This window comes from Phytophthora cinnamomi (assembly GCF_018691715.1).
Source record: "Phytophthora cinnamomi strain GKB4 chromosome Unknown Contig83, whole genome shotgun sequence".
Lineage (NCBI taxonomy): Eukaryota > Oomycota > Peronosporomycetes > Peronosporales > Peronosporaceae > Phytophthora > Phytophthora cinnamomi.
Window position 1 is genome coordinate 204,072 of NW_027151016.1, and position 18,534 is coordinate 222,605.

The 18,534-nt window shown below is 54.2% G+C and overlaps 3 protein-coding genes across 3 annotated transcripts; all 3 read left to right on the plus strand.

Moving 5' to 3' along the window:
- Nucleotides 1-9,887: 9,887 nt before the first annotated feature.
- Nucleotides 9,888-11,341, plus strand: IUM83_11230 (Berberine-like protein; the record flags this gene model as incomplete). The annotated part of the gene is made up of 2 exons (XM_067935778.1): nt 9,888-10,769; nt 10,838-11,341. 2 exons carry the CDS (start codon nt 9,888-9,890, stop codon nt 11,339-11,341), a joined length of 1,386 nt encoding a protein of 461 aa, XP_067785042.1.
- A 1,563-nt stretch (nt 11,342-12,904) lies between these two features.
- On the plus strand, nt 12,905-14,053 carry IUM83_11231 (Glycoside hydrolase-like protein; the record flags this gene model as incomplete). The annotated part of the gene is made up of 2 exons (XM_067935779.1): nt 12,905-13,814; nt 13,896-14,053. 2 exons carry the CDS (start codon nt 12,905-12,907, stop codon nt 14,051-14,053), a joined length of 1,068 nt encoding a protein of 355 aa, XP_067785100.1.
- A 2,024-nt stretch (nt 14,054-16,077) lies between these two features.
- On the plus strand, nt 16,078-18,414 carry IUM83_11232 (Lysosomal beta glucosidase; the record flags this gene model as incomplete). Its single annotated transcript, XM_067935780.1, has 1 exon — nt 16,078-18,414. The coding sequence occupies one exon, from the start codon at nt 16,078-16,080 to the stop codon at nt 18,412-18,414; it is 2,337 nt and encodes a 778-aa protein (XP_067784892.1).
- Nucleotides 18,415-18,534: the final 120 nt, after the last annotated feature.

An 18,534-nucleotide genomic window follows, 5' to 3' on the forward strand; every position in this document is an offset into this window, starting at 1 on the left:
GGTCCGGCCCCCTACTCAGCGTCAGCAGTGTGGACACCGAAGAATTTGTCGGTGAGGCGTGCGATCTGGCGTGCTGGGTGATCTTGAGGGCTGTCGCGGTAGTGGTTGCGCCACGAGTCAGCACCGTTACACTCGTCAAGAGCCTCCAACAGATCGGTGGGCTCGGGGCGGTTGAGACGACGGTTCTTGATATTGGCTTGACGAGATTCGTATCCCGGATACCAGATCACGGACTCGTGGCGGCGGGGGAAGTGGAGGAAGAAGGAATCCAACAGGATGTCTAGATCACACCACCCCTCCTGCATGGCCACTATCAAGACCTGCAGAAACCCTTTCCAGCGGTTCCCGGCGTGCGATCTGCGGTTGTTGCGCTCCTTGTGATACACTGCCAGCCAGGGATAAGCCTTCGCCGATGCCGGTAAGATCGGGAAAGAGTGCGTGGATTCCCAGTAGGCTTGACGATTTGCCTTTTCGTAACTCTGGTATTGCCGGATCGCGAGTCCAAGCCGGCCACCAACATCCGTCTCAAACGAGATCGCGCCATCTGAGTTCTCAAGAACTTCCCAGGGGCGCGTGGCTAGTAGAGCTCGTACGTTGTTCTCCGGGATCAGCTCCCAGCAGAAGTCGGTGTCGGCGACTTGAGGCCGATCTTCTGCCAACTCGAAATAAGGGAAGATCCAGCCCAGCTGAATCGGCAGGACAGGGAACAGCGCCTGGATCCGCATTGCAGCGAGGGTCTTGTTGTCGAGCTCCTCTGAGATCCAGGGATCTACGTCCGCCTGGATCAAGATCCGAGGTTGCGCTCGTCCAGGGATACATTGCGCCTCAGATCCGAATGGAGCGACAGGTGCTAGTGGATTACGGGCGGGACGACGCCGATTAGCCGGGGCTGGGTTTGGCCCTCGCGGATCCGGATCCGGGTTGGTACCAGGAACCTCGTCATCGTCGGGATCATCATCCGGGGATCCACCGGATCCGCCGATCACAGGTCCACGCCGGGGAGACGCGTGCTGACGACGACGCTCGGCGGATCGGGATTGAGCCATCGCCTGCAGAGTCTGGGCCTCGAGCAACTCGTTGGTGATCTGGGCGGTTTCTTCATCCTCCTCTTCATCATCGTTGGTACCGCCGGTGCCGCTGGTATCCTCGCCTTCCTCCTCCTCGTTCTCGTCGTCAACCTCTTCGGCCGCCGGGTGGCCGTGATCTGCTCCGGGTTCGTCCTCGTCGTCCTCTACGAAGCCGCCGTCATCGTCGATTTGGCCTTCATCAGCCAGATCGTCCTGATCCGGGTGGTGCGCTGGTTCCGACCCTGATTGATCTTTAGCCATCTCGACGTCGGAACGCTTGGCTCCCTGGTTAGGCACGGATCGGAGTGGGCGCTCGCCTGGACGTGCTGAATCGCGATTCGCCGCAGTGGAGTCACGGCGAGCACGTTTCGAGGGCTCCGGATCGGCGATCTCTCCACTTCGCTTGGGACGCTTCTCTTCCTGATCTGGGCGCTTGGCTGCTTCAGCGGGAAGATGCTCTGGGGCAGGCTGATCTGGGATCTCGCCGGCGCTCTGGCGATCTCCTTGAGGCTGAGGCAGCTCTCGAAGTGTACGGAGCAAAGCCGCCGGATCTCCCAACTCGTCGGAGGGGAGAGGTCGTGCACCTACTGCAGTGACCACGATCGCCAGACGTTGGAGAGCAACGTCATGCTCCAAGCGGAGAGCATTGCGATTCCGCTGTAGAGTGTCATGATCCAGCTGAAGGCGTTCATGTTGCTCCCGGATCTGATGGATCTGGCTCTCAAGCAGACCCACAGTCCGCTCAGCAGTGTCCAAACTCGCCCCTGTGCGGCAGATATGCGTCAGTTCACGGCCAAGGAGTTTCAAGCCAAGACGGAGGAACGTACGGAGATCCTCGAGCTCAGATCGTGCGCGATCTGCGTCCAGTATAGCGTTGTCCCGATCCTCCACGGTACTTATCAGATCCGCAGTGGCTGCAGCTTGGGTGGATCGAGCGGTGTTCAGATCGGCTTGTGTCTGCCGGAGGAGCACCCGGATGCCTTGCAGCTCATCGCGGGTGATCCCCAAGCGACGGTCAGCCTCGGTGGATGCAGCTTGGGCCCGATCCCGCTCTTGGATGAGGCGATCTCGCTCCTGCACCAGATGATCTGGGGCGGAAGCAACGCGGGCCGCCCGATCTCGCTCATGTAGGGCGTCCTCAGCGTGGTAGAGGGCCTCTTGCGCGCGGATCGTGACACTCTCAGCTAATTCACGCGCATCTTGGGCGTGGTCGATCTGCCTGTCCAGCGACCTCTGCTCCTCGTGGAGATTATGGATCTCGGCGCCAGCCAACTCTACCTCACTCGCGAGATGGTCATTGTTGTCGCGAAGTCGATCTCGCTCCTGCGTAAGCCGAGCGACCCGACGTCCCAGATCTTGGATCTCTGCAGTTTGCTGCGTGATCTGGCTTTGCAGGCTCGCGACCTGCTGGGCATGGTCCCCACTCACGTCGCTGCTGGCGGAACGGAGGCCGGAGACCTCAGAGTGGAGACGTTGGAGTTCCTCACCTTGATTCTTGTAAAGGCGTTCCAACTCGCGCAGTTCGTGAGTCTGCTGAAGCAGCGTTCGAGAGATCTGGGTCCGCTGACGCTCGGCCGTGTCGCGGGCCGCCGTAGCTGCTCGGAGATCCGCGACGAGCTGGACCGAGCGAGTAGAGAGAGCCCGGTTCAAGCGACGGAGTTCTTCAGGCGTGGCGCCGGTCGGAGCGGTCAGATCGGGTGGATCCAGATCCGGGCGGTTACGCGGAGCGCTTGGATCCGTGCGCTGGCCAGACGACTTGCGGTCGGGGCCGGACATAGGGAACACTAGCGCGCCAGTGGGCAGAAATCAAAGGTGCCCGCAGTGATGCCGTTGTGCGGCAACAACTACGCGCAGGAGGCGATTGTGGAGAAGCGAATTCCGGGAAAGGGGTGATTGGGAGCAATCGGCAAAAAGATGGATCTTGACGGAGTCATTATACCGCGGAAGTGACACCCGAGAAGCCAGATCGAAGGGATCTGATGATGTGGGTGGATCGAGGCTGTCAGATGTGTGTGGCGTCAAAGGGAGACTACTGGAAATACTACAAGATGACACAGAAGACGTCTACATACGGCAGAGGGCCAGATCCGTACTATCGGAAGTAGTCGGATCCAGATCACATGTACCCATGTGGATCCAGACCCGGGTCACCTGTACCCAGGCGGATCTGAGCTTCTGAGGGATGACTAGGATACGCTAAGCGGTGGATGGAGCTTACGCCAGCCGAAGGACCCCAGATCAAGACAAATTAACCCAGATCAGGGACGGTGGGATCCGGATCACATGTACCCATGTGGATCCAGATCCAGATCACATGCACCCATGCGGATCTGGGCCTCTGAGAGGTGGCAATGGCAAGCGAAGTGGAGAAAAGAGTTTGCGACGACCCAAGGACTCAAGATCAGCGAGGATCAGCGTGAACCAAGCGGATTTGGGAGAGGTGGATCCAGATCACATGTACCCATGTGGATCTGGATCCGGATCCCGTACGCCCGGGCGGATCCAAGCCTCTGGTAGACGGCTAAGACGAGGAAAGCGAGGAAAGGAGGTTGCAACAGCACAGGGACCCCAGATCAACGCAGACCGACCCAGATCAAGGCACTTCGGAGATCAGCGGATCTGGATCTGGGGATCTGGTGATCTGGTGATCTGGGGATCTGGGGATCTGGCGGATCTGGGACTCAGTGGGTGATCTGGCGGCTACAACTCAACGGAGGGAACAAGCGACGATGCAGTGAAGGTAGAGGTGGTCCGTAGAGCCGGCAGGTACAGATGGGAAGATAGTTCGGATTGGGTGATAGGATTTTGGGATAGGATTGGACATAACCATAAATCAGAGTCGAATTTGCCTGGAAGTGCTCAAGTGGTCTGCTCGCGGCGGGGAAACACATATTGGCCCCGCTCGACGTACGCTGTGGATATTGGATTTGGCTCCACACGCACCCCAAGACTACCAAGCGCCAGCAAGCGGCCCTCACCCCCAAAGAGTCTAATTTGCCTTGGACAACGCAAGTGCCTTCGCCTTCGCCTGGAATCGGGATCGACATTGGCCCACCAAGAAGCGGCAAGGTACTGGGTAGCAGATCTAGTGTTGGTTGAATAATCTGGATAATATATTGGCCAGATCAACCTTCCTAGTGAACTCCCTACAAGTGCAGATCCCAGATCACCCGGAGTTAACTACTTGGCCGGGTGATCCAAGACTCTCAACTACCCTGATCCCGCTATAGGAAGCGGCAAGTACGACAAAGGGCGACCTACCAAGTCGCAACAAGGGCCTACAACACACCACAAGGCAACCACTCGGCCGGATCCAGATCCAGGCCGCCAGATCCAAGTCGGGAATCACTTGATCTGGACCAAGAACCGCGAGCAGAGTGAAGATTTCCGCGCTGCTCCACCGGATCCCCGCGTCTCGCCAAGACGTTCCTACTTCAACACTTGGACTCTTCAGAAGTTACCAGAGGAGCAAGATCCAGCCCTACCGACGGGTACACAAGGTGAGGAGTTCAGCACTGATCACGGATCATCGGAGTACCCCCTCCGTTAGTCGGTGTCCGGGCGCTGTTGGGAAGTTGGATCTAGCAATCTCGCAGATTTTGCTGATCCCGCTACACCACAGTTCATTACAAACAATGCTAGCTTGGACTCTACTCGTTTGATAGCGACAGCTCCATGTCGCCTGAAAACGTCGTGCGTATCTGCGAGATGCCGACCGTGCGGACACGGTAGTTAGCCATTCTGAAGACGTTGTTGATTCTGCGGCCGCGAAGAACGGGGTCGTACGGCAGCGGGAGATTAAGGCGACTGTATACCTTCTGCATGCTCCCCATCCCCCACTCCGCCGCCTGCCGTACCGAAGTGATGGCGTTGTAAAGCGTCCGCGCAGAGCTTCTCAGCGACGGCAGAATCCTCTCGAGATCTCCGTCTTTGAGCGGTGTCAGGATGCGACCGACCATGGCGGTCGAGCATGGAAATGCGGAGTCCGATACCACGTTCATACGTGCGTCGGGGCAGTACGTGGGGTCGAGTAACTCAGTTCTGAAGCCGAACGAGGTGTCCGAGTCGTTCCATGACCCGGGGCAATTATGCTTGCACCAAATGATGCAGCCATCGGCTGCAAAGCAGATCGTACCAGTCACGAATACCGTGTGCAACCACCCGTTATACATGGCATTTTGCAAGTCTGCCTTTGAAGGCTGTTGGACCAAAAGCATTAGTCATTAGTACGTTGTATTTCTCTTTAAGCAAATAACAGTTTTGCAAAGTGAAACTAACCTTGAAGTTCTTCCCATCAATGAAGCCGAACGTGTGCTTGAGAAGTGGCTCGCGGGCTTCCACGAGCTGTGCCAATTCGGCTTGGCGAGAGGGGGACGGCCACGAGATCCTTGCCGGGGCGTAGCCGTCCGGCGCACCTGCTAGTGCCTTCTCCGCATGGTGTAGTGTTCTCGATATGGTGCTCGGCGGAGCACCGAACATCATACACAGGGAGCTCTGCTCCATCGATCCAACGTAAAAGCACAGGACCAGGCCCAGGATCTGGTGGTAGTGGCGTAGCTTCGGGGGGCGCCCACGTGACGTGCTGCGTGGAATGTAGTAGAAGCGGCGAAACCGCCGCAGTAGCTGGTCGAAAGCAGACCTGACAACGTGCACGTATTAGATGTAGCGCAGAACATTAGCGACACTAAGATAACATCATACCTGGTTAAGCTCGTCGCGTTCAGGAAATTGATGTTGCTGCCGTACGTGTACAGCATCTTCCACGCGGAGTCGTTTGGCGTGTCCAGGCACTGGGTAGTCAGGTAGTGTCGGCTTCGCATGGCAATTTTCCACGCCTCCTCCACCAGCTTGTTGTACACCTCCCTGCGCACCTCGTGCAGCGCTTCCTCCTGTCTGAGAAAGGCACCAGTCAGCACCACCAGCGCATCGACGTCCTCTGCACCCATCGCTTCGACACGTGGGCCCGAGGCGCACCAAATCCGAAAGTGATGAAATCTGGAAGGAGTGCGGCGTTGGAGGTGTCCGGTGTGAAGTGACGGGTACATTTTCTGAGCCATCAAACGGCTATTGCAGTTGCCTGCTTCAGGGCGACATCAAGCGGACACAAGTGACACATGTAAGGTAATTGCGGTGGAGCTTCCGAGCGCTATGTCAACATATATCTTTTTAAAACCTGTCATATCTGCAGCAGATATGACAAGCGTTTAATGTATTTATGGTAGGCACCCAGTGGCGCATGTAATCCGGAATACTAACACGAGTACTTCCATATATATTATTAGCATCGATTTAATACTACCATATATATACAAGTATTGTGGAGGAAATATTATCCATGTTATAGTTACTATTAAGAGAAAATGGCAGTACTATCATAACCGAAGGCGCCAAATACTATTCAGTGTCCTTATATTTTCTCAAAATGGTAAAAATACGCCGTGTTTGAAGCCCCGACTTGATCGCAAGGCTCAAATAGTAAGTGTGCATGCATTGCTGAACAAACGGGGGGTGATTCGTACTCCAAAAATACGACCCCCATGTGTTGCGTTACAAAGTCCCGACTTTGACGTTTGTCTCGTAGGTGTATGTGTCAGTCTGCCTGAGTACACAGGTATCTACCTATCCTTCAGAAACCCGCGCTCACGCTTTGTTGATTCAAGCCCAACTGTGAGTTGGCAGCCCAGCACTGCAGTTTTTGCATGCTGCTTCTTCGGTTGTTACATTAGAACTCGCACACATTGAAGAGAGTCGGCCATCAAGCCGTCGCAGTGCGAATTGCATTCTGCTGCTGCTGACTCGGTAAACTGTCTACGCTTGTGTGTATGCTTAGTGAGATTTTAGAGTATCTGCCTTTTAGACATTATTAGTAGAGAGGTTGTACAACTGTCACAAATCCATGAAATATTACAATTCGCTTGTGACCTCATGTTACAGTAATGGGTAGCTCCTGAAAACTCAAAACCCATTTTGCGTGTACTAAACCAGACGTAGAAGGTTCGTCGCGTGCTTGCTGATCGTACCATTTTGGCCCAAGGAGGGTCGATTTGTACGGGGTCGTGTCACGGGCGTGCAAATTGGGTGTCCGTACCATGCGTCAAAGATACGCATGTCAAATACCTTTCATTCTCGAACTTGGTTCAGCATGGTCTTACCTAACTCATCTAGTGAAGATGCGCCGCCGCCCCCTAGCTATGACTTCCCGTTAACGCAACAAACACCGTCTGCAGCGACTCAATCGTCTACTCCTGTTCCCACGCCTGCAGCTAGCTTCGATTTCGCTTTATCGCAAGTGACGCCGCCAGAAGTTTCGCCCGCAGAAGCTCCGATCGGTAATGCCTCGCCACCAACAGCCCCTACTACTACTAGCACTCCACCAGCATCTGATCAACAAGCGCCTGACTCAGCACCGCCTGCAACTGCATCGACAAGAAGTGAGGGCCGCCGTGGAAGACGTCGCCGCACAGCACCAACTGCGACCCGTGGTGCTGGCTTCTCGCCAGCTGAAGTCCGTGATCTTCTCGATCTTATTGACCACTACAAGCCAATTGGGCGAGATGAATGGGACACCGTTACGCGGGAGCACAATGCAAACTTTCCTGGCGTTCGCCGCACCACAGAAAGTCTTCGTAGGAAGTTTGCCAAGTTATACAGGACGAATATAGGCACAGGTAACCCTCATATCCCCGAGGAAGTTGAGAGAGCTATTGCACTAGCTGCTGCCATCACGGACCGTGCGGATATCGCTCAGGATGATGACATTGAGGATGATGCTAACGGTCTATTTGACAATGACAACGTAGACGATGAAGGCGCCGAGATTGAGGACGTGCATCCCGAAGCTGAGACTTCAGCAGGCGTTCCTACTGCGCGCCCTTTAGAGCTTCCTCGTGTACAACGTGCAGGTACCCACGACGGTGACGATGACTTATTAACCGTAGCTCGAGCGATGATGCTGCAAGAGCAACATCAATGCGAAGTTGATCGTGAACAACAGCTTTTGTGGCGCGAAGAAGACCGCCGCCAGCGTGAAGAGGACCGCCGTCAACGTGACGCGGATCGTGCCGACGAAAGCGAGAGAAGCAATCGTCTGTTCGAGTTGTTGACTATTGCCCTGGTAGGTGCAGCAAAATCCCTGCAAGAAAACAGTAGATTATCACAGTAAGTCTGCTACGTCTCTTTGCAAGTCGGGCATGTAAACAGATCGGAGTTGGTTAATGCCTACTAATCTAGCTCGAAGGTTAAAAAGCAGCGCACATGTGTCCAGGATAAGTCGTCGTTCACCTCGCTCTTCATATTCCATTCGATCCTTCAGTCTCGGAAAAGAACTCTGGAAGGCCCTCATTCCCCATTCGGCCGCTTGTCTGGCCGAAGTTGCTTGGCGCAGCATGACGACATCTGCAGGTGTCGCTGCCACTCCAAGATAATCTTGGCTCGATTTAATTAAAAAGGGATAGTCTCCTGCAGAAAACGCGGAATCTACAACACATCTTGCTCCACACTGCTCATAGATGCTCTGAAGCTTGTGGTATATGCCACCCCACTCAGATATCTGAGAATCATGAAGCGACCCAGGCGCATTTAGCGCGCACGCTGCAATCGCTCCATCGGGGACAAAGACAAATACATTTCCGACGTAGTGGTCATGCTTCCAGCCGTTGTAGAACATGTTTTGCATGATGCAGTCACCGCTCTGCAGTAGATATATTTTGAGACCATCGGCGACCCCGAATACGTCGTTCAACTGGGGATACTTTCTGTGGATTGCTTGTTGATAACGCCGAACATCGGGTAGACTAGGCATCTTGATAGCAGCATGCTGATCCGAAGCAAGTACGCGGATTAAAATTCTTCGTCCAAACCGAATGAGCAAGGAGCAGACGGATGCCATTATACCAAACATCATGCAGAGAGTAAATTCAGAGCCTCTTGTCCGTGTCCATGCCAATACGAGGGCGAGGCATTGATATGCGTCCGAGCTTCGAGGCCGACCATGCCTTGAGCCACTTAGCGATGCAATTGCTGAGCCAGCCGGTCCGTAGGGAGTAAATCGTTTGTGGAGCACCTCAAAATGCTGTAGCACGTAGTGAAACGCGGGGTGGTCTAACCCCGTGACTGTGATCAACGCTGGATCGTCACAAGAGCCAAACAGCACGGAGAAAGACGAAGTTGCTGGCGGCTGAAGTGCAATACGAGCAATGCGACGGTCGCGCTCGCTTCGACGTCGACGCTCTAGCGTCGAGCGATACGACTGGCGGCGGTGAGACCGGTGGCGGCGCTGAATGATGGAGAGAAGCAGCAATGCGGGAGCGATCATTGTGTCCTTGGACCGCGAGTGGGAAGCACGCAATTGGGTTTTCAGGAAACAACGCAGATTTGGTAAGAGCAAAACTGTCCAAGCTATGCACTAAATTTGGTACTAGCGATTTGGGTTTTCAGGAGCGACCCAATAAGGTAATCAGCTATTCTATGTGGAATGTGACAGTGAGCACTCGTGGCGTTGTTACTGCGCGATAGACGCGGTTTCACGATCTTGGGTTCGACCCGCTGGAACGTTTTTCCAGTCTGATCTTTGCATCCTGGTAGTAGACAATTCGACTGAAAGCCACAGCTGGCAATGGTCGAGCTTCGCTTTCGCGCGGCGGAACGGCTCTTCCATCGAGAGGCGAAGTCATTGACATGATCCCGCGTTCATCACTTCCGCATTTGCCGTCTAGCGCTCTAGTGCTCAACAACTCGAGGACCAGGCCGAACCATGGTTTCGATCTCCGGCAGCAGTCGCGCGATTTTTGTCCTTTGCTCCCTCATCGCCGCGCAGGCGGATTGGTCTCTTCCGCCGCGACCACGGGTAACGTCGGTGCGTGCCTCGACAAAGCCGGCATCGAGAACTCGGTGCCCACGACCTCGACCTGGAAGGCGGACACGGAAGCGTTGAACTCGCGTGTGAGCCCCGTGCCATCAGCCGTCGCCTTCCCGAAGACGGAGGAGGAGGTGTCGGCCGCGCTGAAGTGCGCCGCCGATGCCGGCGTGAAGGTGACCACTCTCGGTGGCAACCGCTCGTTCTCGAGCATGGGCTTCGGCCGCAACGACGGTGCTCTCATCATGAACCTGAAGCACTTCAAGCACATGGAGTACGACGCGTCGACGGGTCTCTTGTCGTACGGCGGACCCGTCATGATCTCGGAGGCCGCCAACTACATGTGGAGCAAGGCCAAGCGCACGCTCCCCCACGGCCGTTGCCCCGACGTCGGCATGACCGGTGTAGCTGCCTCGGGTTTCGGCACCCTCTCGCGTGCCAGCGGCACGGTGCTCGACAACATCGAGTCCGTACGTGTGGCTCTTGCCAACGGTTCCATTGTGAACGCTAATGCCAAACAGAACTCGGACCTGTTTTGGGGTGTGCGTGGTGCCGCCAGCTCCATGGGCGTGGTGCTGGACTTCAAGATCAAGACGTTCAAGCCTCCGTCCCAACAGGTAACGAACTACACCATCGAATTCAACTCGAGCGCCAAGCCGACGCAGCAGGACAACGTCAACGCTCTCATCGGCACGCAGAAGTGGGCGCTGAGCAAGGACAACAATGACCTGCTGTCTATTCGCTACAGCCTCAAGACCAAGTCCACGCTGCAGGGTTTCTTCTACGGCTCGTCCAAGAAGGCCAAGACTGTCTTTGCCTCGCTCATGAAGAACCTGCCCCCGTCGATGGTGCTCAAGACAAACGAGTACGACTTCTGGGCGTCCGAGGCCATCTCGACCCCGGCATCGTGGAGCAGACGCTTACCCCTCGTCGCTACTTCTACATCGCATCGGTCACGATCCCCCGTTCTACCCCGCTCACCAACTCGACCGCGTGGGAGCTCTACTCTAGCACTGCGTACGCTCCTAAGCTCGCGGACGCATCGGCCTCCGGCTTCGTGGACATCTGGGGCGGCAAGTTCGCCCAAGGTGTTAAGGCTGATGCGTCGGCGTGGAAGCACGACGACAACCTCCACCTGATCCGTTGGGGCATGCGTTCGTCGGCATTCGACGTCAAGTTCGCGGACAGCACGATGACCACCATGCGCGGCAACTTCTACAAGTTCGTGGACGCCTACAAGGCTTCGGATGGTGTGCCCGGTGGTTTCACGACGTACCGTGACGAGAAGTGGACAGTGGAGGAGATGGCCGAGTACTTGTACGGTGGCGGCAACTTCGCCAAGCTGCAGAAGATCAAGACTGCATACGACCCGAAGGAGATGTTCAGCACGGACCCGCAGGCCATCCCTGCTCTCGCTTAGACTACCAGATACTTCAGTAGTAGACCAACGACCTATTGTCTCCTTCGCTTTCGACGGCGTTACACTTGCAATATTCATGTGCAGCTATTCTTGACCTGCTTTACGAGTGTTCATGATTTTTAGGTGGTTCGCTTTAGCATTCATGTTCACTACTGCAGTGCGGTGCCGCGCTGAAGCTGGAGTTGTGTTGTGTTGTGCATGAGTTCCTTCGCCAGAACCTGGTCAGGTCGCACCATGTAGTTCTCTGGATTTTATTTTATCCAGAGTTGATGCGAGTGCTGGTGCAAATCACTAACGGATTTCACCGATTACAAACCATCACAAAATAGAAACCGGGTCGTTTTAAAATTTGGATCGGAAAATAAAAGCCCTGCCCAAAATATAAACTCGGTGGAACAGTTGGTATCGAACGAATGGTAGAGGTGAGAGCTTTTTTTTTCAGCCACCATTGCACCGAACCAGTGGCACACGCGTCGCTGATTGAGGAACTCAGTAACGCACTTGACGACGTCGGAGTCGTGACGAGTAGGGCGAATATACATTTCGTTTATAACGTGACGTAAAACAGAACAGGCTTTGATGTACCTTTTTTCGAATGATCGCAGGAGCTCGTTAAGCACTGCGCTTGACGAGATAACATGCACGATATTTATAGTATTGTAGCACAGTCAATATTGCGAAATAGCACATGCTAATCCGATACATTTGGAGCGGAGGATTTTCCCTGCAGTTGTTACAAAGTGAAACTGAAAAAGTATTCTTTGTCGAGTTAGAGTTGTTTCTCTACGAGTGCCTCTCATCAAGGCACTTACCGCACCCTACACAGTTTAGAAACCCCCCTCCCAAATGTGATTGCTTTTTGTGGGCAAAAGTAAATAGTGACCCGGGTACTATTCGGTGAAATCAGTTATATAAACACATATGCCTGAATCACTCATAAAATGACAAGAGAATAATATATCGGTACGAACCTGTTAGGTTTTATACCGGTGTGGATAGTATACTATCCAGTTGCGTGCTGCTTGAGTATTTTAGAGGCGACATTTGCGTCACAAGAACAATCTGCCAGTTGTCGTTTCGACTTCCGCTAGTCCTACTTTCTATTGTCACATCACTACTCTCAATCGAAGCACTCAACTTCAACCAGCAAGCGACAAGTGCCAAGGGCTCACGATTGATCGAATGATTCTCTGTCCTTTGCGCCATTAACCCACAAAAGACGTACTTTTATGTCGCGATGACCCGAGTTAAAACGATGAAGAACTCGATCTAATTGAACGACTCACGCTGGATTTCCTACAATACTTCACGCCAACACAAGATTGCACTGGTACAAACGAAGAGGCTGTGTAGCTTAGAAGCAGAACTTACTTCATGACAAAATCCAGAGCTTCTCTGTGGTTTAGCACGGCTTAGTCATTAATAATATCCGTACTCTTTGCTCGGAATGTTGCTTCCAGCACCGCCCTTTCCAACAGCCTTCCCAAATTTCAAGAAGGCTATTCGGTAGTCAACGAGGTGTGGTCGAAAATCGGCTGACGCACGTCGAGCACCAAGGCCGAAATGCTGTCTGCCGCCTGTGTCTCTCGGCGCGTGTGGGCGCTGGCGCGCGCCCCGGCCAGCGCGGCCTTGTTCGCCACCAAGCGGCGCAGCAGCGCGGCGCTGTCCGCCGCGGGCCAGAAGCAGCGCCAGCAGCTCAACCGCCTGCGGGCCGCGCTGGCCACCGACACGCTGCAGCACCTGCCGTTGCCCCTGCCCGCGGCTCCATCCTCCCAGGCCGCAGCGCCGCCGCCGCTGGACGCGGACAGCAAGAAGCGGAAGAAGGAGTTCGCGCGTATGCTGCGCCGCAAGGAGGCGCGACACGCGCGCGTCAAGCACCTGCCGCTCTTTTACGAGGGCTCGGCGCTCTTCCGCCGCTTCGGCGAGCGGACGCTGGGCGACTACGACGGCCTGCCCGCCACCAGCTTCGACGGGCCCATCGCCGTGATCCACTCGGCACTCGAGGAGCAGCCGCACGCCGCGTACCTGCGCGCGCAGAAGGTGGTGGGCGTGGACACGGAGGCCAGGCCCGACTTCCACCCGCTCAAAGGCCAGAAGGGCAACCCCGTGTGCCTCATCCAGGTCAGCACGCTGGACAGGGCCTTCCTGTACCGCCTGCAGCGAGGCGAGCCGCTGCCGCCCGTGCTGACGGAGCTGTTCGCAGACCCGGGCGTGCTCAAGGTGGGCCACTCGCTGAGCGACGACTTCCGCCAGCTCAAGGCTGCGGACCTCGTGCAGGCCGTCAACTCGACCGTGGACACGCTCTACATCGCCCATAAGCTCGGGTGCAAGCGGCCTGGGCTCAAGACGGCGTGCCAGGTGTTCCTGGGCGGGTCTCTCGACAAGGAGATGCAGGTGTCCGACTGGGAGGCGCCCGTGCTCAGCGACAAGCAGATCAGCTACGCGGCGACGGACGCGTGGGCGCCGTTGAGAGGTGGGTTGGCAGTTGTTTTGGTTGTTGCTGCTGCTGTTGTCGGGTGAATTGTGGCTCTTACTTTTGTTATGTGTGTGCCAGTCCTGCTCGCTATGATCCAGCTGAAGGATACGAAGGAGCTCTTGCGGACCAAAAGCTACAACTCGTCCGCACAGACGCTCGTGAACGAGGATCATGATGCGTTACTCGGCAAATTACTTTCGTTTGCATTGAGCCATCAAGTACCCAAGATGGAGTAAGTCTCATCGGCTGCAGTTTTTGATAAGCAAATAGAAGTTTGTATTGTACCTAGTGGTATGCCTTGACCCATCCAGCTACCGCCATGTCGGACGGCTGCTCCATGTCCAATTAACACCAACAGCAAAATTAAGCGGCGCACCGGATGCGTGGTATGGCAAGAAACGTTATATTCGTCGGTTCTACACGTAGCGATCCCAACCAAAGACGCTATACACGTACTGGTACCATGTACAGTGCTTCTTATGTACAGTTAATTCGACACTCATTGCCAGGCCTCTCAAAATTAGGTAGTGTGTGAAGGGAGAGTGCAAAATGCCTAATCCTATTTTTTCAAAATACCTAATTGCGGACATGCCTGAAACCACCCTAGCTCGCAGTCTATTCGCGTCGCTGCCTGTGCATTCCACCTTTCGGCGCTCTCCACCTCCTAGCACGAATGGGGAAAACAAAAGGATCAAAGCGAGGGTCTAAGAAGGGTGCTCGTGGAGACCAACAGACTGCATCACAGCCTAAAGTCACTGGTGCAAACCGCTGTGTCAACACTGCTTTTGTGAAAACTAAAATCACCCCTCTGCAGCAGCGACAAAAATGAATCGAGATTAACCAGGAAACTATTGATCGCGTGCCAGAAACGCCAAAAGATGTGATGGATTGCAACGATCTCCAGTTTCACGATCTCATTGAGACGCACAAGGCTCGGTTGACCGCTGCGTATGGTCCGACAGCAAGTCATGACATTTGGAAGCAGACATGATATGATCGAGCGATACAAGATCGACACTTCTTTTCATCACCGCGTTGACAGTGTTGATCGATCTTCGTTTCTTGATGCGTGGTCTGATGTGGACTGCGTGGGCAATTACACGTTACTGTTCGCATTCGTCGCTGGAGTGGCGGCGATATCGCCCGGCACTCACTCAGTTGAGAGTGAGTTCAGCGTCTTGAAGCAAGTCAAGAACCCGCAGAGAACAGCTCTAACCAACTATGCAAAAATGGTAGGCCAACTCCAGTCGCTGCAGTACTTCTTTTTGGTCGATCTAGCTGAACGCGTCGCTAGGAGCCCACGTAGCTAATTCACTTGAATAAAGTATAGCATGCCTAACTCGGATTGTGCGCCATTTGTATCGAATTACAATTCACTTGAATAAAGTATACCACCTGGATGCCTAATTTGGATTTTGAGCCATTCGCATCGAACTACTTAAGAACTACCCATTCAGACTTTTTCCAAAATACCTAATCGAGGTCAAATTAGGTAGGTATTTTTGCCTAATTTTGAGAGGCCTGCTCATTGCAGACTGTACGGCGTACACCTCGATTCTAGTTTTACTCCATCTGCGCTGTAAACGTAAGCGAATCCGTTTGGAAGTTTAAACGTTCGGTCTGTATTGCATTTGCCATAGGGGTGTCTGTTGCAATTTATCTTCAAGACCCAACGACGCAACGAACACATGCATACTGTACCATAAAGAAGCGATTTTCATTCTGAAGAAGAAGCAGCCGATTAACTACATGTAGTATATTGTTCATTCTGACAGATGCACTCGTAATCAAGCAAGTTATACAAAGGCATCGCTTTAACTCGATGCTGGAGCTCAACATGCGCGCAGGTTGGCTACACACCTGCATTAATTTAAGCCCTGAAAATCTCCAGCTCACATTGACACTTGCAGCTCGCAAGGTGACAGGGTGCACGCAATCAAACAACGCGTTATGACTGATTACTTGGATTACTGCATTCATCGCAGTCGATTTTTCTGCGATTTGTACTTTCGTGGTGGAGGCAAAACCCCTATCTCAAATTTGCTCCTGTACTGTACATTTATCACGGATAACAACAGTTTGGTGCGTCAATGGTTGCGACGACCCACCACTCATTACACCGGCAGTCCACTGCTGGCGTTCTCTCCGCTTGGGAACTAACTCTTGGCCACGGCTTGAAAACAACACTTCATTCTTGGTTTTCCTCCGGGCAGTATAAGTCGACACACTGCCAACGAGACAATCGCTTCAAGTCAAAACTATGGTGAAGTCATTATTGGGGGTAGCACTATTGTCGTTACCCGCATTGGTGCTCGCTGGCGGTGATGTCAACTTGTACGATGCTCAAGCCCAAGCAATTGTGGACGGGTTCTCCACAGCTGAGGTGCTTGGTCAGATGACTCAGCTTGATCTGAGCACTGTCATGAATGGTGCCACCCGAACACTAAATGAGACCGCAGTGCGCGCATTTGCCAAGCTCAATGTCGGGTCCTATTTCAACACGTACTGGGGAAATCAGCCGATCAACGGAAGCTACAGCTACAGCGCGAGCGAGTTTCGTGACATTATCCAACGCATCCAAGAGATTACGATGAAGGAGAACGGAGGCCACCCCATAGTATATGGCATTGACTCCATTCACGGCGCTGGGTATGTTACCGGGGCCGTAATGTTCCCGCAAGAAATTAACAGCGGTGCGAGTTTCAACCCCGACTTAATCTACGAGGTGGGCAAAGTGACGGCGCGCGACACCGAAGCTGCCGGGATTTCGTGGATCTTCGGACCTATCCTCGACATTTCACAACACTCGCTCTGGCCTCGCAACTACGAAACTTTTGGCGAGGATCCGTACCTGGCCTCGGTCATGGGAGCTTCTTACGTCCGCGGCCTTCAAAGCTACAACCAGACCGCTGCGTGCGTCAAGCACTTTATCGGGTATTCCAAGACGCCCACGGGGCACGACCGTGACGGAGTTGAAATAAATGACTTCGACCTTTTGAACTACTTCATGCCGCCGTACAAGGCTGCCATGGAAGCCGGAGCGCTATCTACAATGGAGAACTACATCTCTATCAACGGTGAGCCGGTGGTTGCTAGCTCCAAGATACTTAAAGGCCTACTTCGCACGGACCTTGGTTTCGATGGAGTTCTGGTGACGGATTGGAGCGAAATGTACGAGCTTCAAAACTGGCACCGCTCATACAGAACCCGCCAGGAGGCTGTCTCGGCATCGCTGGAGCATACGTCGATCGACATGAACATGGTGCCACTTGACACAGATTTCATCGAGTATGGACTCAAATTGCTGAAGGAGAAACCCGACCAGGAAGCACGGTTGCGTGAATCGGTGAAACGTATCATCAAGATGAAGCTGCAGCTTCGGCTCTACGACAACCCGATGCCGGGAAAGGATTATGTACCCATGGTGGGTAATGACAAGGACAAGAAGCTTGCGCTGGAGATGGCGCGCGAGTCAATCGTGCTGCTCAAGAACGAGAACAACACATTACCACTACCGAAGAGCGCTTCTGTCTTTCTCACGGGCCACTCGGCAGACAATGTGGGCTACCAATGCGGTGGCTGGTCGGTGGTGTGGCAAGGATACTCTGGCAACGTGATGTTCAAGAACGGAATCTCGGTTCGTCAGGGCCTGGAGAATGTAGTTGGCAACGACTCGTTCACGTATTTCAATGGGCTTCAGGCCGATGGTTCCATCTCGGACGCTGACTTAGCACAGACCGTCAAACTCGCCAGCCACCACAGGTATACCATTGCTGCCATCGGTGAGTCCACATACGCTGAAAAGAATGGTGATATCGATGATCCTGCGTTGCCTGAAGGTCAAGAGAAATTTATCGCGGCGCTAGCGGCTACAGGCACCAAGGTGATCGTTGTGCTGTTCGGAGGCCGCCCGCGTCTGCTTGGATCGATTCCTGACCACGCCGCAGCCATTATCGATGGCATTCTGCCGTGCGAGCTTGGTGGCCAGGCCATGGCGGAGATTCTGTATGGCGATGTGAACCCGAGCGGCAAGCTACCGATCACGTACCCGAAGGATCCGGCCAATATCGCTATCCCATACAACCACCGCGTGACGACTCGCTGCATGTGGGACAATTGCTGGATGCAATGGGACTTCGGTGCTGGGCTCAGCTACACGCAGTTCAACTACTCGGCCGTCACGTTGGATAAGACGACAATTGCCAAGGCTGACGACACCCTGACCGCCACCGTGACAGTCTCGAACACCGGCTCGCGCGCAGGCAAGGAGACAGTGATGTTGTTCCTCATTCAGCCATATCGGAAAATCTCGGTGCCGGAGGTGAAAATGCTGAAGAAGTTTAAGAAGATCGAGCTGCGGGCTGGTGAATCGAAGGATGTTTCATTCTCGCTTTCGTCGGAGGACTGGGGCGTGTACCAGCCGCAGATCGGCCGCGGCCTCAAGCGCATCGTCGAAGACAGCAACTATGTAGTGGCCATCAAGCCGGACACGTGGTGCAATGTGTACGGGGACAACATCACCAACCCGCTGTGCGCGGAGTTCACCATCGACACGAGCAGCGGTGCGGATACTGTCAGTGTGGGCGGCCACCTCTAGAAAATCTGAACAGCCCGAGCAACGGTGTCTAAGCTTAGGACACTTGATACATTTTCGCGTTTTCTGCTTCTCTCTGGCTACAGGCATTTGGCCCTCATGTCGTGAGTTTGAAAAGTTGGT